The 24,317-nt window shown below is 44.8% G+C and overlaps 1 protein-coding gene across 2 annotated transcripts in view; it reads right to left on the bottom strand.

Moving 5' to 3' along the window:
- Nucleotides 1-24,317, bottom strand: part of LOC103057723 (vascular endothelial growth factor receptor kdr-like) — a 166,922-nt gene that overhangs the window by 89,605 nt on the left and 53,000 nt on the right. For both annotated transcript variants that reach the window (XM_088129275.1, XM_088129276.1), the window contains exons 3-5: nucleotides 21,557-21,777; nucleotides 5,887-6,014; nucleotides 252-414 (exon numbers count right to left, since the gene is read on the bottom strand). In XM_088129275.1, coding sequence (XP_087985401.1) covers nucleotides 252-414; nucleotides 5,887-6,014; nucleotides 21,557-21,777 — 512 coding nt within the window. The remainder of the gene's footprint in view (nucleotides 1-251; nucleotides 415-5,886; nucleotides 6,015-21,556; nucleotides 21,778-24,317) is intronic.

Below are 24,317 nucleotides of genomic sequence, written 5' to 3'. Positions count from 1 at the left end.
CACTCCAACAATGTTGAGTGCCACATGCAGAATCTACTACTGTACTTGATGACCCTTCAGCCATATCCATTCCATGGAGAACATCCTACCAGCATTGGTAGGACTTTGAGGGGGGTTTATGGAAGCAAATCCATTTGATTTCCATAACTGAAATCAAGTTAGTCCAGAATAGAGTCCAGCAGTGGGAAATCATGTCCAAAAAGAGAGTGGGGAGGTTTTCATCACACAGAGCAAAGGCAGTAAGCACTCACCCACTTTCTGTGGTAGGTAGTAAGTGGCATGTTCCTTCCCGTTGACTGTAGCAATGCATTTGAGCATGCTACTAAAGAACTCAAAGGAGGGTGAAGTGATAAGGAATCCTTTCTTTGGGTCCCATTCCTTCTTCTCATAGGTGAAAGAACTGGGGGAAAGATGCTAAAGAAAAAAAGGCAGACATAAAGGTACTGTTTTTTTTTTTTTTTGGTCTGAGATAAGGCTACAGTAGATGTAATACAGAAGGGCTCAACCTGTTTTGATCGTGAAATGTCCGAAACCTGAGATGTCCTGCTCTGATCTTGTCAGCCCTCCCAAGTTAACCAGACAGGAAGCGTGCCCAGATGGACTAATTCTACTTTATTGTAAGGCTACATTAACTGAATCTTGCAAGTCTGAAAGTACGAATCTCCTGGCCTCCCTATTTACGGCCTGAGTAGTTAGGGCAGGTCCTTCCTAAGTTTCTTTTTCTGGCCATTACTCTTTGCGGACTCCCTTCTCTTTTATCTGATCGTTCCCTAGAGGGCATCTCTTCTCCATGTCTTCCAAGGTCGCCCTCACATTCCATCGCAGATCTGGAGACGGGTATTCTAAGGCCCATTCCAGATTTACTGAAAGTGTTCTGACATCAGATGTGTCTCTCACAGACTTACCAGAAGTGGCCCACTCCCCAAAAGGGCAATTTCAAACTCCATGCAGGAATGGGATGTTTTGAGCTTGGACCACTTCTAGTAAGGTCAGAATATCATCTTCCCAAAGATGGAATATTGCAAAACATTTTGTGCATCTCTAGTTCAGTTCTGTTCAGACTCATCTCTTGTTTCCCTTTCTTCACTTAAGGAGCAGTAAATCACGCATTGTAGTTCCCCAGTTCAATGACTGGCATCTCCAAACACAACTACAGAAATTCTCCCTGAGAGTCTGGATTGCTGCTAGTCAGGGTCAAGAACACTGAGGTAGACCAGTCAATGGATCAAATCAGTGGCTCTGTTTGTCCAATACACCATAACCATAAATGAAGCAACCGCATTTTAGCCCAACATGTTGCACAAATCCAACCACATGGCTAGTTTGTGGATCAATGTATCATAGCACCCAGAAATTGGGGATAATTAAGTGAATTATGATTCTGTTAAGATGGTTAAGTGTGGCGTGCAATACAGTTATTATATGCTAGCCTTCTATGATCTGAATTTATATTATTTACTTTGGTGCATCACGCCACATTTCAAGAGAGGGTTTTAAAGGAGTATGCAGCACAGCTAAGTGAAAAGATAAATTTAAGCAGCCAAGCAATATTGTAAATATGACAGGTTTTTGTTAAAGGCAAAAAAGGAGGAGAGAAGGAACTTCTTGGTGGACCTATACAGTAGATTTCTGACCTACCTTCATCATCCCCATTGATTTTGGTTGGTGGCATGGTGAACAGACACTAGTCAGTCTTCAACTTAATCATTAGAACCTAGCCACTGTGGTTTGTAAGCTTCTTTTAGCTTAGTGTAATGATTGCTATTTCCTTTTCCAGAATAACAATTTGCCTTAGGTTGGGTATATATCTGGTTCTTGTACAGAGCCTCTCAACTGGATCTCACAAGATCTTGCCTAGATAGCTGAGCTTCCTATGTTCCTGGAACAAAAAGCAGATCATTAGCTCCTCCTCAACAGGAAGAGCTATCAATCAGTTTCCTGTCCCAGCTGATTTGTGCTGGAACAACAAGGACATCTGGAATCCTGCCATGCCCCTCTGTAGTTTGGTGCCCTTCAGTTCTCACTTCCAGGGTCTTCCTCAATCTTGACTTCTCCTTCTTGCGCTCTTATGAACTTTATCTCCCATACCTACAAATTCCAATCATGTTGAAATGCTGCCCAAAAACTATAGATGTCACCATCACTGGCCATGAGACCTGTTCGTCCAACTTGTCTCCTATATAATCCCCTGCTTTCACCCTGGAAAAAGAGAACACGGGGCAATGCTTCATGTTAAGTCAGGCCATTCATCCTCCTATGTTGGCTGTGGCTTGAAGAGGACTTTGGATTAGAAATCAGGGCCTTCCAGCTGCAGAGGTACAAATGTCCAGCCAGAATGAGATATCAAGAAGTACTACCTACGAAGCACATCTTTTAAAAACATTGCGTAGCCACAGAAGTGTAATTTTTAGTTTGGCAAATGTTTTCTCTTCCATGCCAAATAATGGTGCTTATTCTCAAGGGAATGTTCTGTAGAATAAGGGCAGAACTCCTTTTTCATTCTTTTTTGGGGGGGGGGCAGTGGTGGAGGTGTCCTTTATCCAAGCTTGAAATGGAAACCCATGGATCTTCCAGGTCTCTCTCTCTCTCCCCCTCTTCAAATTCTTCTTTTGTAATAAAAAAAACTAGAGTCTGGAAGCATTTTTCCTTTCATATGTTAATTTCATTTATTTATTGAACAATGGGCTTGCCACTTTACGAGGCTACCATTGTAAAATGCAAAGAAGGGACAGTTGAGTTGGCCGCATCTCTGTTTTAGGTTGAAGGTTATCCCTGGTTTGCAGTCAGGAGCTCAGTCAGGCATCCCAGAGTCGGTTGGAGTTTGGCGGCATTAAAATGGAACCAATAAGCATTTTTGAAAATGAAAAAATCCATGATCACGTGATGGAACCTCCACCCCTTTCTATATGCAACCCACGGAAGAAAAGGGGTGGGGCTTGGATCTTGCGATCTTTCTTGATTTTTTGGACTCTTCCCCTGTGGACAACCCTGCACCAATGCACTTTTTTCCCTGCATTAATAGCATTTATTGGCAAAGGGTCAGGGCAGATCAGAACAAAATTAGAAGATTCTGAGCAATCATTGTTTCCTTTCTGAGGTTTTCTCAGGCAATAAATCAGGCCCCGTGGGAAGGAATAGCCCACATGGCTTTGTCCCACATGAATTTTATATTGCGTGTGTGTGTGTGCGTCGAGAAGGTTGAATTTCAAGTCCAGCTCCAGAACTAATCAGTCAACTGACATGAGGAATGAACTTCTTTCTAGCATTAGCAATCCATAGAATTTCCCATAAATATTTAAGGAGGATAGAGTGCAGTCATTTTAAAAGATAATGGAAACATCAGAAATGTAATTTAGGAGGGGGAAAGTATATTGTTTCAGGAATCATGAAACAGAATGGGGCTGAATATTGTAACTCTGCATTTGAGGATTCCCTGATGGTCCAATTAAAATATATATATAGAAATACTGCATATAGATATGATAGATATAGATACACACACCCCTATTCCACATATTAAATGAAGCTCCTCATGCAATATTAAAAAGTTGTATTGTTATGAAAAGAGAAGAGGAACCACAGTTGATTTTACCCCAACCTTTAAAAGGCCTTGATGCTATTTTTCTCCCCCTCTTTCCTGCAGCTTTATCACTGAGCAGTTATTAAATTTGGAGGAGGATGTTCTAAATTTGTCAAATCGTTTGACTCCTTCCTTCCCTCCCCCCTCAGTTTCCTGTGAGTAAAGGAAGCCGCCAACACGGCTCCACACACAGTATTTCCAGACAAGGCCAAAATAACAAGCCGGCTTTCCTTAAATGGGAACAGAAAGATGAGCGCCCAAGGTAAACACACCTCTACCGAAAGGCTTATCCGCTCTTCTGGAGAGTCTCTCAAGCCAGGGGAAGAGACACCTTCCTTTCTGTGTCTGAATGTCAGCCCCCCACCCCTTCTGTCTCCTTCGAAGGAGGAAGAACAACGTCTTCAGCCCAGACGTCCTAGCAGCCCAAAATGGAAACATCTGCCCATCCCTCCAAAGGTCTAGGACGAGATCCTCCAGTTCAGGACCGAGAAACAAGTGGGAAAGGTTTGATTCAGCTCCAGAGGTGGGAAAGATCAGAAATAAGGCATCTGAACTCCTTGCTCTTTCCTCAAGGAGATGCGATCTTCAGGTTTCTGGGAGGCTGCTAGGCTGATATTAATTCTCCATGTAGTTTGACAAAAGTCAACAGAGATGTTAAGTCAACATTTACAGAAAGCCAGAGCTGTTGCTACACCAGCCAAGAAGGAGAGAGAGAGAGAAAAAGCCAAGAATGGGTTTCATTTCAAGATTATGAAAACAAGTGTGTGTGTGTGTGTGTGTGTGTGTGTGTGTGTTTTGGACAGAGTATTTTATGAGGGGAAATTGCTCTCTCCTGAAGAAAGCACTGTTTCACCTCAACATTGAAATTGGAGTGCTTTCTCATTCTTGGCATTTTTTTTATTGCTTGGGCAGGTATGAAATGCCCCCACTGGCATCCATCAAATACTGTCCCCACTGCCTGCCTAGCCTCAGTTCTACTACAGCATCAAATGCCATCCCCTAGCAGCTCTGAAACGCATGCTAAATGCCAACCATCAAACACTGAGATGAAATGCACATGATTAGTCTGCATTCGAGACACTGAGATTATCTGAAGAGCATTCGACATCACAAGCAGCTTCTAAGAAGCCAGAGGTGAATCCTGGATAAATTTCTCTGCACCAGAAGAGGAAGAGGCAACTTAATGCACATCGCTGTGCTCTTTGAAGTAGAGCAGCGTTCCACTTATCTGTCAGTTACTTTGCTTCAGAGGAAGACTGATCTTTGAGTTAAAATTACATGAGAGCAAACTCAGCTGCTATAGGACCAGTTTTATTGGTGGTATTCTTAAGCCTGCTTCGTTGCTGGAGGTAGAGAAGGTCCTACTGCTGTTATGTGTATCTGCATCACCTTGAAACTTCCCAGGCTGCCCACACACCCAACCTGAGAAAGCCTCATGAGGCCTCCTCCTGAGACTGGAGAAAAGAGAGGGAAGCCAGGGAGGCTGCAGGCCACTGAGATGAGGGCAGTACCACAAAAGGCAGGACACACACACAACCCTTAGTTGCTTTATAACAAAGAACCAGAACAATAGTATTCTCCACCCATAAGAAAGTCACCAAAATTCTCTCCTTCTTTAAAAGAAAAATTGAAATCAAGTTCTATTGAATGAGACCCAATGGGGGGGGGGGGGGGAAGCAGAAGAGTTTTTCCACATGTCATCAAAATAAAGCTCCCTCTTTCTAGGGTGGTGCCCTATATTATCTTGCAATAAAACAATTCTCCTTCTCCTTCTGTCTTCCAGCAGGCCCAGCTCAGGAAACAAGAACCATACTTCGTCTGCTGCTTTTTAAGAGCACCCAGAAAATTAACCAAAGCCATCTCAAAATCCTGATGGGAGCAAATTTAGGATTTTGCTTCTACCAGGATCCTATCTGGAACAAATTCTAGCAAGTATTCTTCCACAGGGAAAAAAAATCCAGAGTGGGGAACAAATAGGAATTGCACTTATCTTAGAAAAGCTTTAATAGAAGCCCAAAATATACAATACGATAGATTTTTCTGTCATGCTTAAAAAACTTGGTTCTCATATAGTAGACTTGAGTTCCTTAAAGAGCATAGATTTATTTTCCCATGCTTCCCTAAATTGTCTGGACCAGAATGGAAATTTTCCAGATTGGAAATCTGTTGCTAAAAGCAGCCCATCAAACTGAGCAAATTAATCCTCATTTACCTATTTATCAATAGTTACCCTTGAAAGCTACCATATTTGGTGAGGGTCGTGAGAAGACTCAGAAATGACAAAGCTAACACCAGGTAATACTCACCATCAGCAGTTCTGGCTTGATCTCTGGGGAGGTGACACGACATGGCACATTGATCACCCCTGTAATATTCTGCACATAGATGAAATCTGGATAATTTGTGTGGGGCTGCACAAAAGGCTCTGACTGATCTGCAGGACACAAAAATGGAACATCACAACTGTGCAGAGAAGCAAGCTTGTTTGGCTGTTGATAGAAATGACCTGCTATTCATCCTTAATTTTTAGACCAACAATGCTGCAAAGTAGACTAGACTATCAGATCGTGATTCTGACTTAAAGCAACTGATGAAGCTGAGTTAATCCCTGTGTTTGAAACCTGCAGTTGATCCAAACACTTGGCAATGGCAACCTTAATCTAGACATCAGCGGCCAGTGTCTTCCTTAGAAGTCCCACCACCCCAGATTTTTTTTTTTTCTCATCAGAATGAGTCTATGAAGCAAGAAACACAGCATGCAGGTTGATCGTTTTAGATTCAGGACATTGTAGTTCTCTTTCTCTCCCCCTTCCTCCAATTTAAATAACAGCAGGTTGGCCCAGATGCAGACTTACTTAAATCTGTTGCAATCAATAAGAATTATGTTGCTGAAAAATTCTGCTGCACTTTCCCCCTACCAGTTCTCATTCAATTTTATGAAAGACAACTTATCTTTCAAACCTCCAAGAGAACTTTCAGGCACCCAAAGAATGAGACAGAGAAATAGAAGCTGGGGGCGGGGAGGGGACCCAACTCTGAGAAACTGCAAGGCCTACCTCCCACGGAGTTTAGTGGGCAAACCCTAAACAGGACAAGACCTGGATCTAACCCACTGTGCATTATTTTACCTATTCAACAAGGTCGGAGAAACGTGGTTTCTGGAAATCTCACCAACCTTTTTACTAAGAAGGGGCTGTAGGAGATTCCGCATTTTCGTCATTGTGACACTGCCCTGTGGAACACTCTTCCCCCAAGGCTCTGGCAGCCCCCCACCCTTTAGCCTTCTGGAAGGCCATAGTTCTTCCTAGTCCTTCCCCGAAGTGCTAGGATAGGGCCAGATGGGAGCCTATGGATGATTCTGTTGGGTGCATCTAAGAAGGAGAGCATCTGAGGTGCCAGGTTTTTGTTTTTATTGTTTTTATTGTTTTCTGGTTTTTGTTGTTGTTGTGAGCTGTCCAGAGTTGTGTTCTTAAGATGGGCAGTCATAAAAATAAAATAAATAAAATAAAATAAAAATGTTTACATTTATTTCTGCTCTCCCATCATGTTGTATCTCTCTGTGTCTGTGTTGTCTGCCTATCTATCTATCTATCTATCTATCTATCTATCTATCTATCTATCTATCTATCATCCATCCATCCATCCATCCATCCATCCATCCATCCATCCATCCATCCATCCATCCATCTATCTATCTATCTATCTATCTATCTATCTATCTATCTATCTATCTATCATCTCAAAGAGTTGTGCTGGCAGATGGACAGAGTCAGACCGCCTTTACAATTTTTTTTTTCAATGTTGTTGAGTTTGGAAAAAATAACAAGGTAGGGAAAAGCTGTGAAAAGAGCTCCCGAATCCTTTCCAACCTCTTAAAAGTAGTTGTGCTCTAGGTCTCATGACCAAGGAGGAGGATGGAAGAGGACCCCATTCTGCTCAGTTTTGAGAGAGTTATCTGCTGGCAGAGTCCTGAGCCCTTGACATTATTTCTTTCCAACATTCCATTGGGCAGGAAAGAATAAAACCAGGATAACTGAATGCTGCTGGATTTGTGAGTTTTCTTGCTCATTCTGCTACGCACAACCCTAGACTTCTTCCAGGAAATCCTGCCCTGAAGTGAGTCAGTGAAGATAATATTAAGACTAGCCTTAAATAAAACCCAAAGAAGAAAGAAACAGGGCTTCTCAGATGCAGAAATATCTCCCTTTCCAGTCTTCGAAGTCTGCCTTTTGAGCACGGCCCGACACTTGACCCTTGTTTCTAAGGGGAACTATGAATCCAAACAGCCTTTCCCCATCTGGTGCTTTCCAGATGTGTTGGACTACAGCTACCATTATCTCTAGGCAGTGTGAGTGATTGGAGTTGCATTTCAACATATCTGGAGGCCATCCGGTTGGGAAGACAGATCCTACCAAGGGATGGACAAGAAATTTGCATTTCGTAAACCTGTAGGTGTACAAGAAGCTAAGTAGCTCCTAAATTCCACATTTCCTAAAGTCTGAGAATCTAATTTGCAACCGAAAACCCATACACAAAATGCATATTTAAGGAAACAGTATTTTCAAGACTACATTGGGATAAAGTAAGCAAACACAAACTGTCTCTTTTGGGGAGAAAACATCTGAGAAAGCAGATTCACCCTTTCTCAACCCAGATACGACACTCTACCCTACCTTTCCCAACTACAAACATCGTCTGACAACACAGGGGTACTTATGCTAGGAGATTTATAAATGCAAACAGTTTACAACTGAGGTTGTTCGTGAAAGTTCCTTCCCTTGTTTACTTCTGATTTCTCTTGAAGAAGAGAATGGCACAATGGCCCTCTGTTTACAGGCATCTGGAGCTTTTTCCCAACTTCCAGGGGGAAAAAAATTAACAGTGGTGGAACCAGCAAATCAGCACAATAGGAAGACTGGTTTTTCACATCAGGGTTGTTATTGCAGTGAAGATACAATCATGTTTTCAGCATCCACTTTGCTGGACAGTTCCCCAATGCAGTTCTGCAGACAGCCTTGTCTGTTAGGGCCGAAACTAATTCCATCCCAGCTTCCCTGAACTTGGTGACTTCCAGATGTGGGCATCCAACTCCCATCAGCCCCAGCCAGCATAGCCAAGCCAAGAAATACCTGGTTTGGGGGGTTTTTTTGGTCTTTTTGGTCACCAGGAATTGCATTTCTCATGGGTGAGGAGTGAGAATTGCAGAGGGTGGGGCTGACAAGGACACCCCATTATTACCACCTGGATGACCTTTTTTCTGCTTTGCTTTAAAACTGGGTTTAGCCTATGAAATGGCTTACACTGTTTCCCTGTGTCTCCCTCCTTAAAATCATAAGCGCCAGAGATCTTTGACAATTGCACCCGTGAAATTCATGGCGCAGTCAAAGGGGCTTGTGGGGCTAAAAAAAGGTTGTTTGTGCCTTGATTGTACAGTTCTTCAGTCTGTCTTTCCCCCTAGCAAGAATATCCATTATTATGGGTTAGTAAGATGGGAACCTTTTTGCTGAATGTCACTTATTCTAGGCATTTGGTTTGCCATTCCTATATGGGACTCCCTGCGAATAGCATGCAGTGCTACTGTATTTGCTGTATTTGCTGTATTTTATACTTGACTTTATCCTTATATTTGATCCTTGATGGTGGAAGAGAGATAGCAAGCAAGCAAGGAAAGAAACAAATGGGGGGAAGTCTTTGAGGCTGGTCCAGCGTCATAACAATTCCAGTTCTAACCACTTGAGGGTGCAGTTAAGGTGACTTGACAACATCCAAGTATTTCCATTGATAATGTAACTCTACAAATGGTGAGCTATCTTTTACATTCAGGCTTGGGAAATTAAGGCTGGGGGGGGGGGGGAGAAAACAGGAGATCAAAAGGCAACCTCCCATACCATTATTGAAAAAGGCAAAGCCACGATCCCCGCCTACTCCTTTTCCTTTAATTCATGGGGATATATAATCCATCCTTCAGGAAAGGAATGGAGAGGAGGAGGAGAAGGAGGAGGAGGAGGAGGAGGAGAAGGAGAAGGAGAAGGAGAAGGAGAAGGAGAAGGAGAAGGAGAAGAAGAAGAAGAAGAAGAAGAAGAAGAAGAAGAAGAAGAAGAAGAAGAAGAAGAAGAAGAAGAAGAAGAAGAAGAAGAAGAAGAAGAAGAAGAAGAAACACCACAGAATTCTGCACGAAGGAAAGCTGAATTTTGAAATCTGAATAAACAATGCAATTTTCACAAGGTCTTCCTTCCTGTGTTATGATGCACATGAAATAATTTGCTTTCCTTTGTGGGCACTATGAAGGTTTTTCAGAGAAATAAGGTCTAACATTATTTTCGTGCCCTCAACCTTAAGGGACAGTAACAGGAAGGGGTCCAGATTGTTGCAGGGTTGAAGGCCCAAGCTGGTTTTTACAGATGTAGCCAGTTCTTTAAATTAACCAAGTTTTAAGCCATTGTTTTTAGCTGGAGGTAGAATAGGCAGGATATCTGTGGAAGAAGGAGAGATAAGGGGAGGCTGCTTAATGGTTTCCTGACATTTTCAGCTCTCCATGCTGATTTCTCACAGCAACAGAGGTGGGTGATGAATGGTCTTGGTTTATCTGAACACTACATAAACCAAAACTTAGAAAAGCAAATAATCTGGTTTATTGTATTTCTTCAGAATAACTCTCTCACACCCTTTTTCCTAGGGGAACTTCATCACATCCTTCATGGAATCCATATTCACAAAACTGAAATCTTAGTTTAGAAACAAAACGGTTTGCTTCTGGATCTAGGGCTGGGTTTTGTTAGCTACTCACATTGTTGAAGTGCATTTTTCTAAAAGGATGGTTTCAAAACACTCTCTATCCCTCTAGCTCTGTCTGTATGACACACTATCTTAAAAAGCTCTCTTGACGAGCACGTAAGCCACTATTTTCTTCCTCCTGACTGGCGAGTCGTTTTAGCCACGCTTGTGATTTGTCATATAATCCAAACCACCAAGAAGCCCCAAGGCTACTGTATTTGGACTGCAGAACTCCAGATGATCACTAGATGGCAACCAGGCCAGTTTCCTGTACCTCTTTGCTGCCATCAGGATTTCTGTAATTCGAACAGGACAGCTGTCACTTTGGGACTTTCACTGATTGGGGGCACACAGCACGCCAAGGTACGGCCTATAGTTGCCAGCAATCGGGCTCTGTCATCTTGGCAAAAGTCTGGAACCAAATCATGTTTTCTGGAAACCCCACATGGGGGCCATTTCAGATTCAGAGTGATATAGCAAGCCACACAACTCACAGTGGTGTGCAGCGGTGTCCATGTCACCTAGCAGTTTCATCCGGATAAAGAAATGAGCATTGCCCCACCTGTTCGGTGCAATGACAGGATTCACATACAAAAGGGGCCGAGTTTGCTTCATGACTTCACAATGCTTGTCGCATCGTTTGCCCTCCCCTGCTCTGCACCCCCAACATGCACATTTGTCTCTGCCAATTTTAACTTAAGATGTCATGCAGGGGTGTCCGCAGAGGGTAGTCAAAAAAGTCAAGACACGCGACGCATAAAAAACAGGCAGAGCTTCAACCATACCATGGTGACCATCTTCTGTGGACACCCCAGAAGTCATGGAACTGCACCCTGTGGTATGCAAGACGAAGTAAAACCTCCAGTAGTAGCAAAGGGAGCAAAACAAAACTTGCTTCTGGTATATTTCTTTGCCCAGGAGCTGGAGAAAGAGTGTCCTGCCTGCTTCACAACCTTTGATGAGTCATAAGCAATACTGTCCAGCTGCCACTTGCATTGGAGTAGAAAGCCATGCTGATTCATGCTCACTTCCTACCAGTTAAATGGTGATTCATCAACCCATTTGCTCCTTCAGGAGAGTCATTTTCCTCTTAAGGAGCGAAGGGCGCGCCATCCTGCAGTTGTCCCTTTCCTGGGGCATCTGTCAAAATTTCCCGCTAAGGTGAAAAAGCAACTCAGGGAGAATCATCGATGAGTGAAATGTGCAGGGCATAAAGAAATAAAAGGAAAGGATACGGCTTCACTGCCATTTGATCATGAGACCCGGTTAATGCATCATGCCTAACCATGGTTTATGGATTACGCCACAATGGGTAGGCTGCAGATTCAGCAAAAGCTTCAAGTTTATATGCTCGGATGGACTGAGGATGAGGATAACGATGCAGAGGATGATTTGGATTTCTTAAGGCTGTCCAACTCCCCAAAGACTCTGAGCAGCTTACAATATGTAAAGTAAAAAAACACAGCTAAGAACCACAGAACAGCCCGGACTAAAACAACTCTCCCCAACATGCAAGAAAGAAAGGCTCACGGGATAGGCTCAGCAACAACCTAATAAATCCATTGTGGTTTAATGGGAAGTCCAAATCTAGCCTATATACTATAGCCTGTATACTAGCATATATACATCCCAGCAGTAAGCTTCGTTATTTCTTCTTTCCATGTTTGAAAGCTCTCCACATCTGGACAGACAGCATCAGACATCATTTGCTGAACCCCGGGGAATCTGCAGGGGGGTAAAGAGTCAGGATGGCCGCAGTGATCTCCTGATTGAAGCCCCGCCCCTTTTCACACACCTGTGACATTTGTAAAAAAAAGGGGTGGGGCTTTGATGGTGCCACCATGGCCGACATCTTGACTTTTAAAGTCCCCCAGGCACCTTTGCCTTGCAGCTTCTCCCCAAAATCAGTGCCCTGGAAGTTCTGCTCAGTGGAATTTTATCAGGTTCTGTTCCTTTCTCCCGCGCCAGCTTTTATCAGCCTCCTGAAAGGAATTCAAGTCTATCTGGCATTCCTGTTTCAAGAAAGGCTTCGTAGGAGGAGTCTGCTTGTTTAAGGGCCTCAAACAGGTGGGGTGAGAAGAAAAGAATGCTTTCCCAGGAGAGTCCCAGGCCATTCTTCCCAGAGTGCGAGAACAATAACGAGGTCTCTTTTGCTTCCTTTCATTTTTAGCCTGATGCTGGAATCCCTCAGCGTGCTTCGGACAGACGCCAAATGCTCCATCATGATGTCCTGGTCTTGCTTTTCTAAAATTTATTTATTTATTTATTTATTTATTTATTTATTTATTTATTAAACTTGTATGCCGCTTATCTCCCCCAACAGGTGACTCTGGATGGCTCACAATAACAAAAAAGAAAAAACACACCAATCCCTCCAACAGTGGCTAAAATCCATAAATAATTAAAATACAAACATCCCTTAAAAATGTCCTAACCCCCCCTGTATATTTTAGCCCCAACACCTTCAAGAGGAGCCAGAACCCCTCACCCCACCAGCCAACTCCACAGATGCGAGCCCCCCTCTGGCCCCCAGGCCTTCTGGCAGAGCCAGGATTTAACCCCTTTTCTGAAGGCCACGAGGGAGGGGGCGCACCGGACCTCGGGAGGCAAGATGTTCCATAGGGCGGGGGCCACAGCAGAAAAGGCCCTCTGTCTAGACCCCCCCAGTTGGAATTCCTTGACTGGTGGGGTCTGCAACCTGCCCCTTCTGCTGGACCGAGTGGGGCGGGCTGAAACAACCGGGGCGAGACGGTTCCTCAGATAACCTGGTCCCATGCCATGAAGGGCTTTAAAGGTGATGACCAACACTTTGTTTCATCAGTGTAGTTTTGCTGATCCACCCAGAGCTCGGAGTGTGTCAAGAATAGGGAATCAGCCCAGAACAGGGAATTCTATTTTCCACCGCTTGCGTTGCCCCAACTCATAAATATCCCAGCAATTTTTCTTTAAGAAACCGCATGCTCCTTTTTTTATCTGACCGGTTGCAGATGTAAGTAATTGTTCTGGTGGTTTGTTCTGAAAACAAATTGTGGCTGAAGGCAACAAAAGTCACACAAAGGAAGGAAATCTACGTGCGTGAACATACAACGGAGGGGCTGTGTTTTTGCATCGCTCTTCACTTTGTTCTTCTGTTCACACACTTTCGCCCCGTGCAAGAAGATGAAACAAGTTTGCACAACACACCACAGGCATCTTCAGGGCAGCAAAGGGGAGAGCGGCTCCACACATGCCAGGATGCCGTTGTGCAACTCATGCAAATTATGTCATTTGAGCAACGATGCTGTGATACGTGGAACATCACAGTGGGATCTCCTGGATGCCAAGGCGTCCAACCAGGCTACAAAACCTCTTCCTCAAACAATCAAGGCAGACCCTAATGCAGATTAGCATGACGTGCCAATTTAGCTACCAGAGCTTGCAAGATCTCTGTCTTTTCCTAACGGTTTTGAAAAAAGTCAATGTTCAGACCAATTCCCTGTTGAATCTTTGGAGCAGGAGATCATCAACTTGCAACATCCAAAATTGGTGCCCTGTTGTCATCTGAAACAAGTAGACACGCAAAGCATAATGGTGTTGCCTCTACATAATTTGGAATAAATTTCAATGAAATCCATTTCAGGCGTTGTTGGGAACATGTCCCCTTTTTCAAGGACCGTTCCTGGAATCCCCCCGCAGCTGGGGTTGGATCTCTTTGGGAGGACGCTTTTGTGGTGCATCTAGATTTTGACTGTTGGTTATTTCTCATCTCGGGAGTCTGGTGGCACCTTTTCTGACTAATATGCATTATTAAAAGGCAGAAGATCCTCCTATATTTTTTTCTCATTTTTAATCTTGCTTACCAAGGTGGAGTGTTGGCTACAATTGAATGGGGCTGTACAAGCCAAATAATAATTAAATAATAAATGAGTGACTCAATCAATCAATCAATTTGCCCCTGCCCTATGGAATATCCCCCCCAGAGGTGAGGCAGACCCCCACCCTCCTGGCTTTCCAGAAAGAACTGAAGACCTGGCTCTGCCATCTCCCATGGGGCGAGAAGAGACATAGCCAACCCTTGGGGAGGCTGGCACCATGAAGACACTCCCAGAGCCTAATAATTTTACCACCAATCTTGGAAATATTTATTATTTCCAAGTCTATTGTTTTATTGTATCTTAATTAATATTTATTCTTTTACTGTAAATCACCCAGAATTGCTTCTAGGGAGATGGGCAATGATAAATGTGAAATATATATAAATCAATAAATAAAATCAGTCCAAGGGCCAATATGGCTTTTGGCTCAGGAGATATTGTATAGCCCTGACATAGCATGATAGCAAACATTTACTTCTCCAGATGTTTGTGGAATAAAATTGCTAGAATTTGCCTGGGGATTCTTGAAGTTGCAATCCCAACCTAGTTGCAATGCTTCTGGCTGGGGAAAAGAAGGACAAATCTGCAGGAATGTTACAGTAGGAAGAAGGAAGATGGCTCCTCTAAACCACAAGAGTCCAACCCTTCCTTGACAGAGGGCTACAGTACAGGTAGACCCCAGTTTAAGCACGAGTTCCATTCCCAAGTCCTTAAGTTGAATTTGTATGTAAGCCGGAACAGTATTATTATATAATACTGTATAAATAGGATAATGTAATGAACTTGAACCATTGTGCATTTAACTCAAATCACTGTGTTATCAACTTGAACTCTGCTGCAATGGACTCCGTTCTTAACTATGGGTCATCTGCAACCCAGGCGTTCTTAACCCGGGGCTACCTGTACATGCCTAGAGAGTGGCTTTTTAGGCTCCAAAGGGTGAGCAGGTTCAGATCAATAAAACAGGCAAGGCCAGGACACGGAGCTACTCAGAAGGGGAGTCATAGGTGCTCCGTTACTGGAGGTTTTCAAACAAAGGTTGGGCAGCCATTTCTCTGGGACAGTATGAGAATTCCTGTCCTGAGCAGGAGGTTGGACTAGGACACCTTCAAGCTCCCTTCCAACCCTCTGAATCTAGGATTTTCTGCTGGTCTCCCATCTAGATACTAGCTAGGTCCAACTCTGTTTCGCTTTTTTAGGGTGCGATGATGTTAAGTAGATGCCCACTTCAAGTATTTAATCATTTTCCCTTGTTCCCATGTGAAGAATGACAATTCGACAGAAATGTTTGGGAATTATTTTGTAAAACACACCTAAAGCTTTGAGGGGGGACATATGTAGCCTTGGGGAGCTTCCTGATTTAAGAATGCCTCCCCATGGGACTATTCTTAACTGATAGCTTCCCAGGGTCAGCTGAAGGTTTCGGTGAAACTGTCAGAACCTCGCAATCAATTAACCAGCATATTAGCTAGCTTGCTCAGTTCTGCCATAGTAGTAGTAGTAGTGTGGGGGGCGGGGGGGCGGGGGGGAGTTAGGAGAATAGCTGTTGGAGCAGATGGCTTGTTATCTAGTTCTCAAGAATGCCAAGGTCACACCAGCATCAAGCAGGAGAAGGCACCAGAAGGACCAAGGGGGGCTGAGGGGGGAAAAGAAGAAGGGTTAAGAAACTTTGCTGTGCGCGGGCTTTTCAGTTTCAGCAACCTCTATTATGGCCTGCACGTTAATCCTCAATAAACTGATTTTCTTCTGGAACTACTAAGACTTCAGAGAAGGTTTCCTTTTATTGGGTTGAGAACTGCAGCAGCTGACATTTTGCTGAAATTCCCTCAAAACTCTGGAGTTTCCACTGAGGGGTTCACCTATTGTGGAAAGCCCGAATCCCGAGCTAGCGAGCTCTGCCCAGGATGGAGGAGGAGATCGCGGAATGTGGAACAGTCAGCGGCGTGGAGGAAGACCTGGAGGGGCTCCCCAGACCCATGGCTCGCTTAACGTTGAAATCGGACAGGGAGCGGCGAAAAGCGCAGGCACGGAGGATGCCTGAGGAATATGGGGAAGCGTCTTTTCTCAGCCTAGAACCCGAGGAGCGTTGGTCCCTAGCAGCAGGGCGAGAGGAATCCATGTGGGTGAGTGCTCTGGAGGGGTCCATGAACATGGTACCAGCGGATATCACTACCATCGGAGGAGAATTGAGATGGATAGGAGAGATGGTTCGGAGGTCGATGGGAGCTTGATACCCGGACCTGGCGACAGCCGGTGTGCCAGGAGAGGAGCAGATGATGGAAGAAGCAGGAGAAGGGGCTCTATGCATCCCGGCAGGACAGCCACCTCAGCCAGCACCGCCAGCACCAGCAGCGCAGCCAGCTCAGCCCCAGCCTGCACAGATGGCCGCGAATCGAGCGGAGGCACTGAAAGAATGGGGTCTGGTGATGAGCTACGGGGGGGACCCGAAGGAGCTGGCCAGTTTCCTAGTCCATGTGACAATTTGCATGGAGAACTGTGGTCATTTCTTCCCAAGCAACACGCAGCAGGTAGCCTACGTTGGCCGGGCGTTAGTGGGACGAGCGGCGGAACGGCTAACAGAGATGCATGAAGCTCGAGCGCCCGAACTTCACCACCTCCTGAGATTCATGAGGGCGCTGCAAAGGAGATTTGAAGATCCGAGTGCAATCATGAAAGCCAGAACCATCCTACGTAGTCTCAAGCAAGGAGACTGCACAGTCGCTGATTATGCCCTGGAGTTCTGGAGTCTGGCGGGGAAACTCCACGATTGGCCTGAGCAGTTCAAGGTGTCCTGCTTCCAGAAGGGCTTGAGACGAGACCTCTGGCAACTGGTCTACTCATGGGGAAACCCACCAACCGTTGAGAGATGGATCGCTTTGGCGGTGGAAGTGGAGGCTGACTAGATGCGGGTGGACCCAGAGTTCAAGAAATCCCTGAGCCCCCCGCTAACCCCCCACCAAAAACCTGACGGAAACTCTATAATGGATCTTACTACATTGAGTCCTGTAGAAGTGTGGACAATCTCTCTCTCTCTCTCATTTTCCCCCTTTTTATGATATTGTTATAAGTCTGAATACATTGTGTTGTCTGTCCCTCAAGCAACTCAAGGGTTTATGCTGGTCCCTGATTGTTGAAAGGATGAGCTTTCTTCCCCTTCAGTAGGAGAGGATCGTGACAAAAAAACAACCAACCCTTCTTATCTCTCCACTTATGGAGTCATATTTCATGATCTGACTGCATGAGGGTGTCGCTATTCAAAGTCAGGTGCTTCCATTGCTGAGGTGGCACCAGCCTGGTGATTTATATTCTGCCCAAATTCGCCACATGCATGTGTAGATCATGGTCTACCCAAGCTTCAGCCAGGACACACAAGTATCAGCCCCTTGTGCTATATTCTTTGGGGGTGACGGTGGCTTTTCTTTGCCTTTGAGCTACAGACCAGGTTGGTTTCATTTCTCCAGCTTCGCTCTACCAAACGATGACAAGGATGGCCTTGCTCTTGCTTCTGACCTCCCCCCCCCCATTTCGGCTTCTTCAGCACTTCCACATGAACCCACCTCCTTGACCCGTGCTGGGTTTTAAACTAGGGAAGTTCCACCCAGCTGGCCTTCCTGCAAACTCCCCTTGACCTGCTGAGGCAGACAGTCTGTCTGCAAAGGCTACAAAAAAGAAGCCCGTCTCCATCTCCTTGGACTTTTCTGACAGCTGATAAGCCACTAACATTCCACAGTGCCCGCCCGTCCCTGCCTGCAACGTGCAGTGCGGCTTGCAGAGTATTTTTCCCTTGAAGGAGCTGTGGGTGGCTTGAAGAAGGCTTGAAGGGGAAGGAAGCAGGTTGCCTTCACAGCTCAAATATCACGTCCTGCCTTGGCAATCTCCCGTTTTACAAATTGAAGGTGCTGAATTGCCTGTATCCAGGTTGCGGTGTCTCCAACAGACCTCTTGATCTGTTGCTGTACAGTGGCTGCTACGTGAGACATGACTGGCAAGATTATCAGGCAGGTATTACTTCAACAAGAGAACTACTCAGCCCTTCAGATTCAAAGGCCAGTAGGGGATCTGGAGCACCCAGGGATGCAAAGATAGCATCCTTTGCTGGATTTTTGGGGTACCAGGATCAGTTTTGGATTGTATGCTGCTCGTTTGTTGCTGTTATTCTCATTTGGTCATTCACTGCCCCAAGTCCCAATGGACTGGAGCGGTCTGCAAATACCCTTAGTAAATAAACGCTAACTTCCTTCAAGCAGTTCAGCCCTTTCCTTGGATTCCATGGCTGTCCTCTGCAACGGTTTAGTGATCCTGGGGGGTAGAACATGTTTGGATTCAGGAGCTGGGCCCTGTTTGTGCCTCCTTGTGACCTGAAGGTCTTTGAACTGGAAGTTCCTCCCCACCCTGTTAAATAACAGTCATTGATTCATTTCTCTAGATGAACATTCCTTCAATTCCTGATGACTTCAAAGGCATGTCCATGTCGTTTTCATAAGTGATTGGCTTCTGGAATGTTTTTATATCCCAGGCTAATCTACAATCCTGGGATTTCTTGCTCTGTAGATAGGCTGAACTACAACTCCCATTATCCCTCACCAACTGTCATACCAATTGGGTATGATCGAAGCTGCAGTTTAACCCTTCTGTAGGGTGACAGACTGAAGAAAGTTGGATTTACTCAATCAAGGCAAAGTTGTCTCAAGACAGAGAGTAGCAACCCCAGAGAATTGTTTGGGTTCCCTGGCTTTGTGGCTCCAGAGCACCATAAGATCCTTAGCTTTTATAAATGTGCTCCCGAAATACATTTTAAATATATTTACTAAGCCTTTTGTAGACTAAATGCAAAGAAGAAGAAAATGGAGGAGGAGGAGGAAGAGGGTTTACAGGGCAGTGAAATGTGCTTTATGGGTGGAAGGAACTCTACAGATTGGAAGGCCATGGAACAGAATCTGGATTCTTGAAAAAGTGCTCATTTGATTCTTGATGATGGGAGCCCCTGTTCCAAGAAATAAGTTTGGCCTTCCACTTCCTCATTTTAGTTCCTTCTTGGTAAAAGGCTGGCAAAATATTGTGGTTTCTGGAAAGCAAACATGACTTGCCATCAATATGGTGGTTTGGACTACCACAGAAGCTGTTCTAGAACTGTTGAGTTCTTCATACTAGACTTGGCTAGGCTTCATTCCAGATTGCTAGCTCTGGCCAGCTCTGATTGCGGGAGCCAGACTACTCAAGAGTAATGGCTACTCCTGAGTAAGCTGTCCTCTTATGGCACCTCTCATGTCACTTCCTACTTCACTGCCTGTCTGCTGTTTAGCTTTCAAGCATAATAGCATCAACACTCTTGTGGGCTATGCAGCCACAGCTTGAGAATGAAGTAAGAGTTTACAGAAGAGGACTCAGGAGCCTGGAGTTATAATACTGATAATCACTGATTTGAGGGTCCAATCAGATCTGCTTGGTGGCTGCACCTCCAATGAGGATTCATCTCTAAGAGATATGACTCATAGCTGGAGTGAAGGGCTGAACTAAACTCAAGGATACAGGATGTTTCATCGAACTATCTGGTCTCTGATTTCCATTTCCAAATTTAACTAGAGGAAAGACTGTACCCAGACATGTATTAAAAATCAGAGATTCTCTTCTACCACGTTCCCTCACTATACAAAGGCTGCTGTTGTGGATGTTAAAAAGCTGTTGTTTTAAGAGTTGAAGATGTTATGCTTTCTGCTTCAAGAGCTCCATTTATTCTAGCCTCTGGCTAGATCGTCGCATAAAAATGGCTGATTGAGTGGAGTCCCTGGTATAAAAAGGAACAATGACAACACAGCTGCAGTTTTGCATGCCAGGTTTGGAAGGATTACGTATGTTGTTTTGTCTTTTAATTTTATCCATTAAATCCAAGGACAAGATATTTATGAGTACGTAAGAAGGACTGACATAATAAGACCAGCACAGCTTTATTCTTCAGATGGCACCAGAACTAGTTGGAATGGGCAACAATTGCCAGGGAATTTGGGTCCCATTCTTTGTTCCTTAGCCCTACCATTTCCATAACGCAGTCCTTCCTGTTTGCTGCTGTTTTCTTCTTCCTGACAATTCTTCTGACCACATTAGTGAGATGCCCAACACAATCAGCAGACCTTCATTGTTTTGTACTCCAGACAAGAGACCTCCACATGCCCACTTCCATTCCTGATTCAGGAAGACTTTGCCCTTATCATGGATTGATAGGCATGCAATTGGTTTGAGGCGTGAGTGGGTGCAATGCAGTGACAGGCAATGGGGCAACACTCCAGATGCTGGCTGTGAGGGCTGACTCCAGCAAGGCTGGAAGTAAAGAGGCTGAGATGGAGTAAGAATATTATCAAAACACCCTGCAGGTGCCCTCAGCAACCACAGCTGAGTTTACCCAGTAAGGGCAGGAGAAAAGGATGCAGGGTTTAAACCCTGGAGTAGACATATTAAGCGTGACCAGGGTCTTAGATTCTGCAATAGCAGATCGATGTTGTTTTAAGACCATCTGCAACTAAAGCTCCTTATCTGAGTCTAGCCCATGACATTTCCACTGCTAAACTCATCAATGCATGTTCGTGTTCCTAAAGAGAGATTAATAGCTGTCCTTGAGATGGATCTCTGATACTTTGGATTTCAACTTGCACAGCCTTCATCATTGGCCAGGGGCATTGGGGGTGGGGAACACAAATATTCAAGGTAGAAGTTATAATGGTCCAACTGAAGCCCTGATCTCTTCTTTACAAGTGTCAGCCTTCCCAGGTAGACCAAAAAGAACCATAACCCGATGAGCTAATTCTACTTTATTGGAAGGCTACGTTAACAGAATTGTGCAAGTCTGAAAGTGCGATTCTCCCACCGTCTCCTTTACAGCCTGAGAAGTTATGGAGGTTCCTTACTGAGTCTCTTCCTCTGTCCATTATGCAGCTGTGGGCTACGTCCTTTCTCATCTGACCATTCCCTAGGCAGCATCTCTTCGACCCATCTCTCAAGGTCTTTCACACATACCATTACAACATATGATGCATGTAAAAAAGGCATGGGCTTCAATGCGGCCGCCATCTTCAAAAATTTTTTTATCCAGATGTCTCTGTCCTTGACTATGCTACTGACTAGGACTGATTGGAACTAGATATATGACTTGGTCCCAAGTATGGTCCCCATATGTACCTGGAGATACCATCACACCAAGCTCCACATCCCACCTGATTTTATTTCATTTTGGCTCCAAATCTTGCTACATTTCATTTTTTTTCTTTCTCCTCTGCCATCTTTCCTATAGCACCATAATCAATCAATCAATCAATCAGTCAATCAATCAATCAATCAATCAATCAATCAATACTACCTTTAACGAAGACATATAACTTGGCTTTCAGTTCCTCAGCGAAGGGGAGGTGGCCATAATAGCAGGTGAAATAGCCTGTGTCACTGGCGACAGCTCGGTTGACTCCGAGAGTGCTGCAGGAATGCCATGACTTGTCCGAGCAATTTTGCTTGTGAACGTGCCACCGCTTGCTGTTGGTGTTCTGGCCATTTCCAGCTAGCCACTTCAAGCCAAGGGAGCCCCTGGCAACAGAAAGTACCATTCCATCAGTTTCAGGCATAACGCTGAAAGCCAGTTTGGTGCAGTGGTTTGGGTGCTGGACTAGGAACCAGGAGACCATGAGTTCTAGTCCTCCCTTGGGCACAAAAGCTGGCTGGGTGACTTGGGGCCAGTCCCTGCCTTTCAGCCCAACCCATCTCACCAGACTGATGTGGTGGGGACAATAGGAAGAGGGAGCATTATGTATGCCCCCTTGAATTGTACATAATAAAGTCAGGATATGAGATCTAACAAAACTAAAAAAGCAGGTGGGGTACATATGGGCTGAGCTCATATTTAATCAACCTGGGCTATTCAGATAGGATGGATGACCACTCCTCTAAACCTCACACAGTTTGTCATGCTGCTGTGGGAGTGGAGGTCCCACAAGAAAGGAAGTCTGATTAAGCCTAGACGTCAGCACTGGAGTAAATTGTGTGATGTTAATTTGAGTCTGATGTGTTTTCTATGCCCAATGGAGGTTTCCTGCCACACACTCTCAAATATAAAATTGCCTGGTCCAGTGATCTGATCAGCCTTTTCAGTATTACCCCTTCTTCTTCTTGTAGCCCTCAGGAAAGGAAGAGGAGGAGGAGGAGGAGGAGGAAGAAGAGGAAGAGGAAGAGGAAGAGGAAGAGGAAGAAGAAGAAGAAGAAGAAGAAGAAGAAGAAGAAGAAGAAGAAGAAGAAGAGGAAGAGGAAGAGGAAGAGGAAGAGGAAGAGGAAGAGGAAGAGGAAGAGGAAGAGGAAATTATAAGGCAAGAGGGCAAGCTATTAGAGCTGTGCAACTCTTTGGAAATAATTAAGAGAAGATCATCCAGAGCACAAATGTAGTACCTGTCTGCTACACTTTAAAGCAGCTCCTTTGTTGGTTTGTTTGTTTTGGCCAATATTTAAATGCCACCTCCATGTATGACTCTAGGATTTTTCCCAGGATTACCTGGCTGTCCTCTGTTCCTGTCATTTGATCCCTGGAAAAGACACGGCTGCTTTAAAGAGTTGAAGACAAGGGCTGTGTTTGTGCACCTGCGTGCTGTGAAGGGGAATCAGATCTGAAGTGCTGCACATCCCTACAGAATATTTCAGGAAGTTCTCCCATTCATCCTCTCCCTCTTCTGAGGTCCATCAGGAGATACCAGTACTAGTAGCTAATCAGCTAACCAGTTAGGAGCCATCTTCAGTCTCCCCTGGCTATCATCCCCTGACCTGCTAACTCTAATCTCTCCAATAACGCTAGTTCTGGCTACACAACTGCAAAAGCACAATTCACTCCATACTTTAAATCTAAGGATAGGTACTATCCTTGAGGAGCAAGACTTCTTCTGCCTTGGCCCTGACCATGGCAGAATTCATGGAGTTCATTTCCCAATGGAAGCCACATGTTCCCCCTCCCCTCCCCTCCCCTCCCCTCCCCTCCCCTCCCCCTTCTTCTTCTTCTTCTTCTTCTTCTTCTTCTTCTTCTTCTTCTTCTTCTTCTTCTTCTTCTTCTTCTTCTTCTTCTTCTTCTTCTTCCCCTTCCCCTTCCCCTTCCCCTCCTCCTCCTCCTCCTCCTCCTCCTCCAAGAATGGGCTGCATACTACCTGTTGCTACTTTCACTGGATTTTGAACCTAAAGAGCTGGCAGAACACTCATGACTCATATTGATTGCAAAATTGACTTCTTTGGCATTCAGTTGCGCAACTGTATTAACCACTACCATGAGTTCCTTCATGCTGAAGAGGATCCTGTCAACCATCTCTTTTGCCTGCACTAAATCCTGCCATCTTGTCTTCTTTCAGCAAGGCTGAAGCACAGGTCAGCAACTTCTGAAGCTGCTTCGGGAGATAAATTAAAGTTGTTCAAAGGTTCTGGGAGATTAAAGCAAGCATGTGCTGTCTTTCTTTTCTGAAACGCGCACTGACTCTTGGGCAAGATAACAAGAGCAATATGCTATTGTATGGTGTTCTGCGGGGGGGGGGGCGCAGGGGCTCAAAAAAGTCAGGATGGTGGCTATCACAAAGCAAAGCCCTGCCCATTTTTTACATGCATCACAGGGCTTTAATTGCAGGACCATGACTGCCATCCTGACCTTTTTGACTGTCCCCACACTGGACGCCCCTGCACAATTCATTCTGTAGAGAAATTATAATTCCTTTCCATTCTATTCCAACAAGCCGGGTTGTTGGAAGCTGCTGGCCAGGTTGCTCTACAATGCTGAAAGACGCTACAGGAAAAGAAATACTGATTTCTTTCAAGTCAGATCCAGTTCTTTCTACCTTTGCGAGTGAAAGAGAGAGACGAGAGAAGGGGGAGAAGTGACGGAAGGGTCACCATGATGGGACGGTGAGCTGGCAGTGAGACTTTTTGGTGGCCATGAAGCTTCAAGCTGGAATGGCTGGAGCTGTTGCTTTGAGCACACAAGATTACCTCCCCTGAAAAAGGGAGGCTTACAAGAAAATAGGGGCAGAAAATATAATTGACGTAAACTTCCAATATTGTCTGAAATATATCCTGTATTCAACATCTTTATATTGGGGAGTACTGGA

The sequence above is a fragment of the Python bivittatus genome, unplaced genomic scaffold, assembly GCF_059951505.1.
Source record: "Python bivittatus isolate LINGU-HERP-01145 unplaced genomic scaffold, Pbiv_v1 ctg000790_np1212, whole genome shotgun sequence".
NCBI lineage: Eukaryota > Metazoa > Chordata > Lepidosauria > Squamata > Pythonidae > Python > Python bivittatus.
The sequence above is the reverse complement of the archived record's forward strand: the minus strand, read 5'-3'. Positions and strand labels throughout refer to the sequence as shown.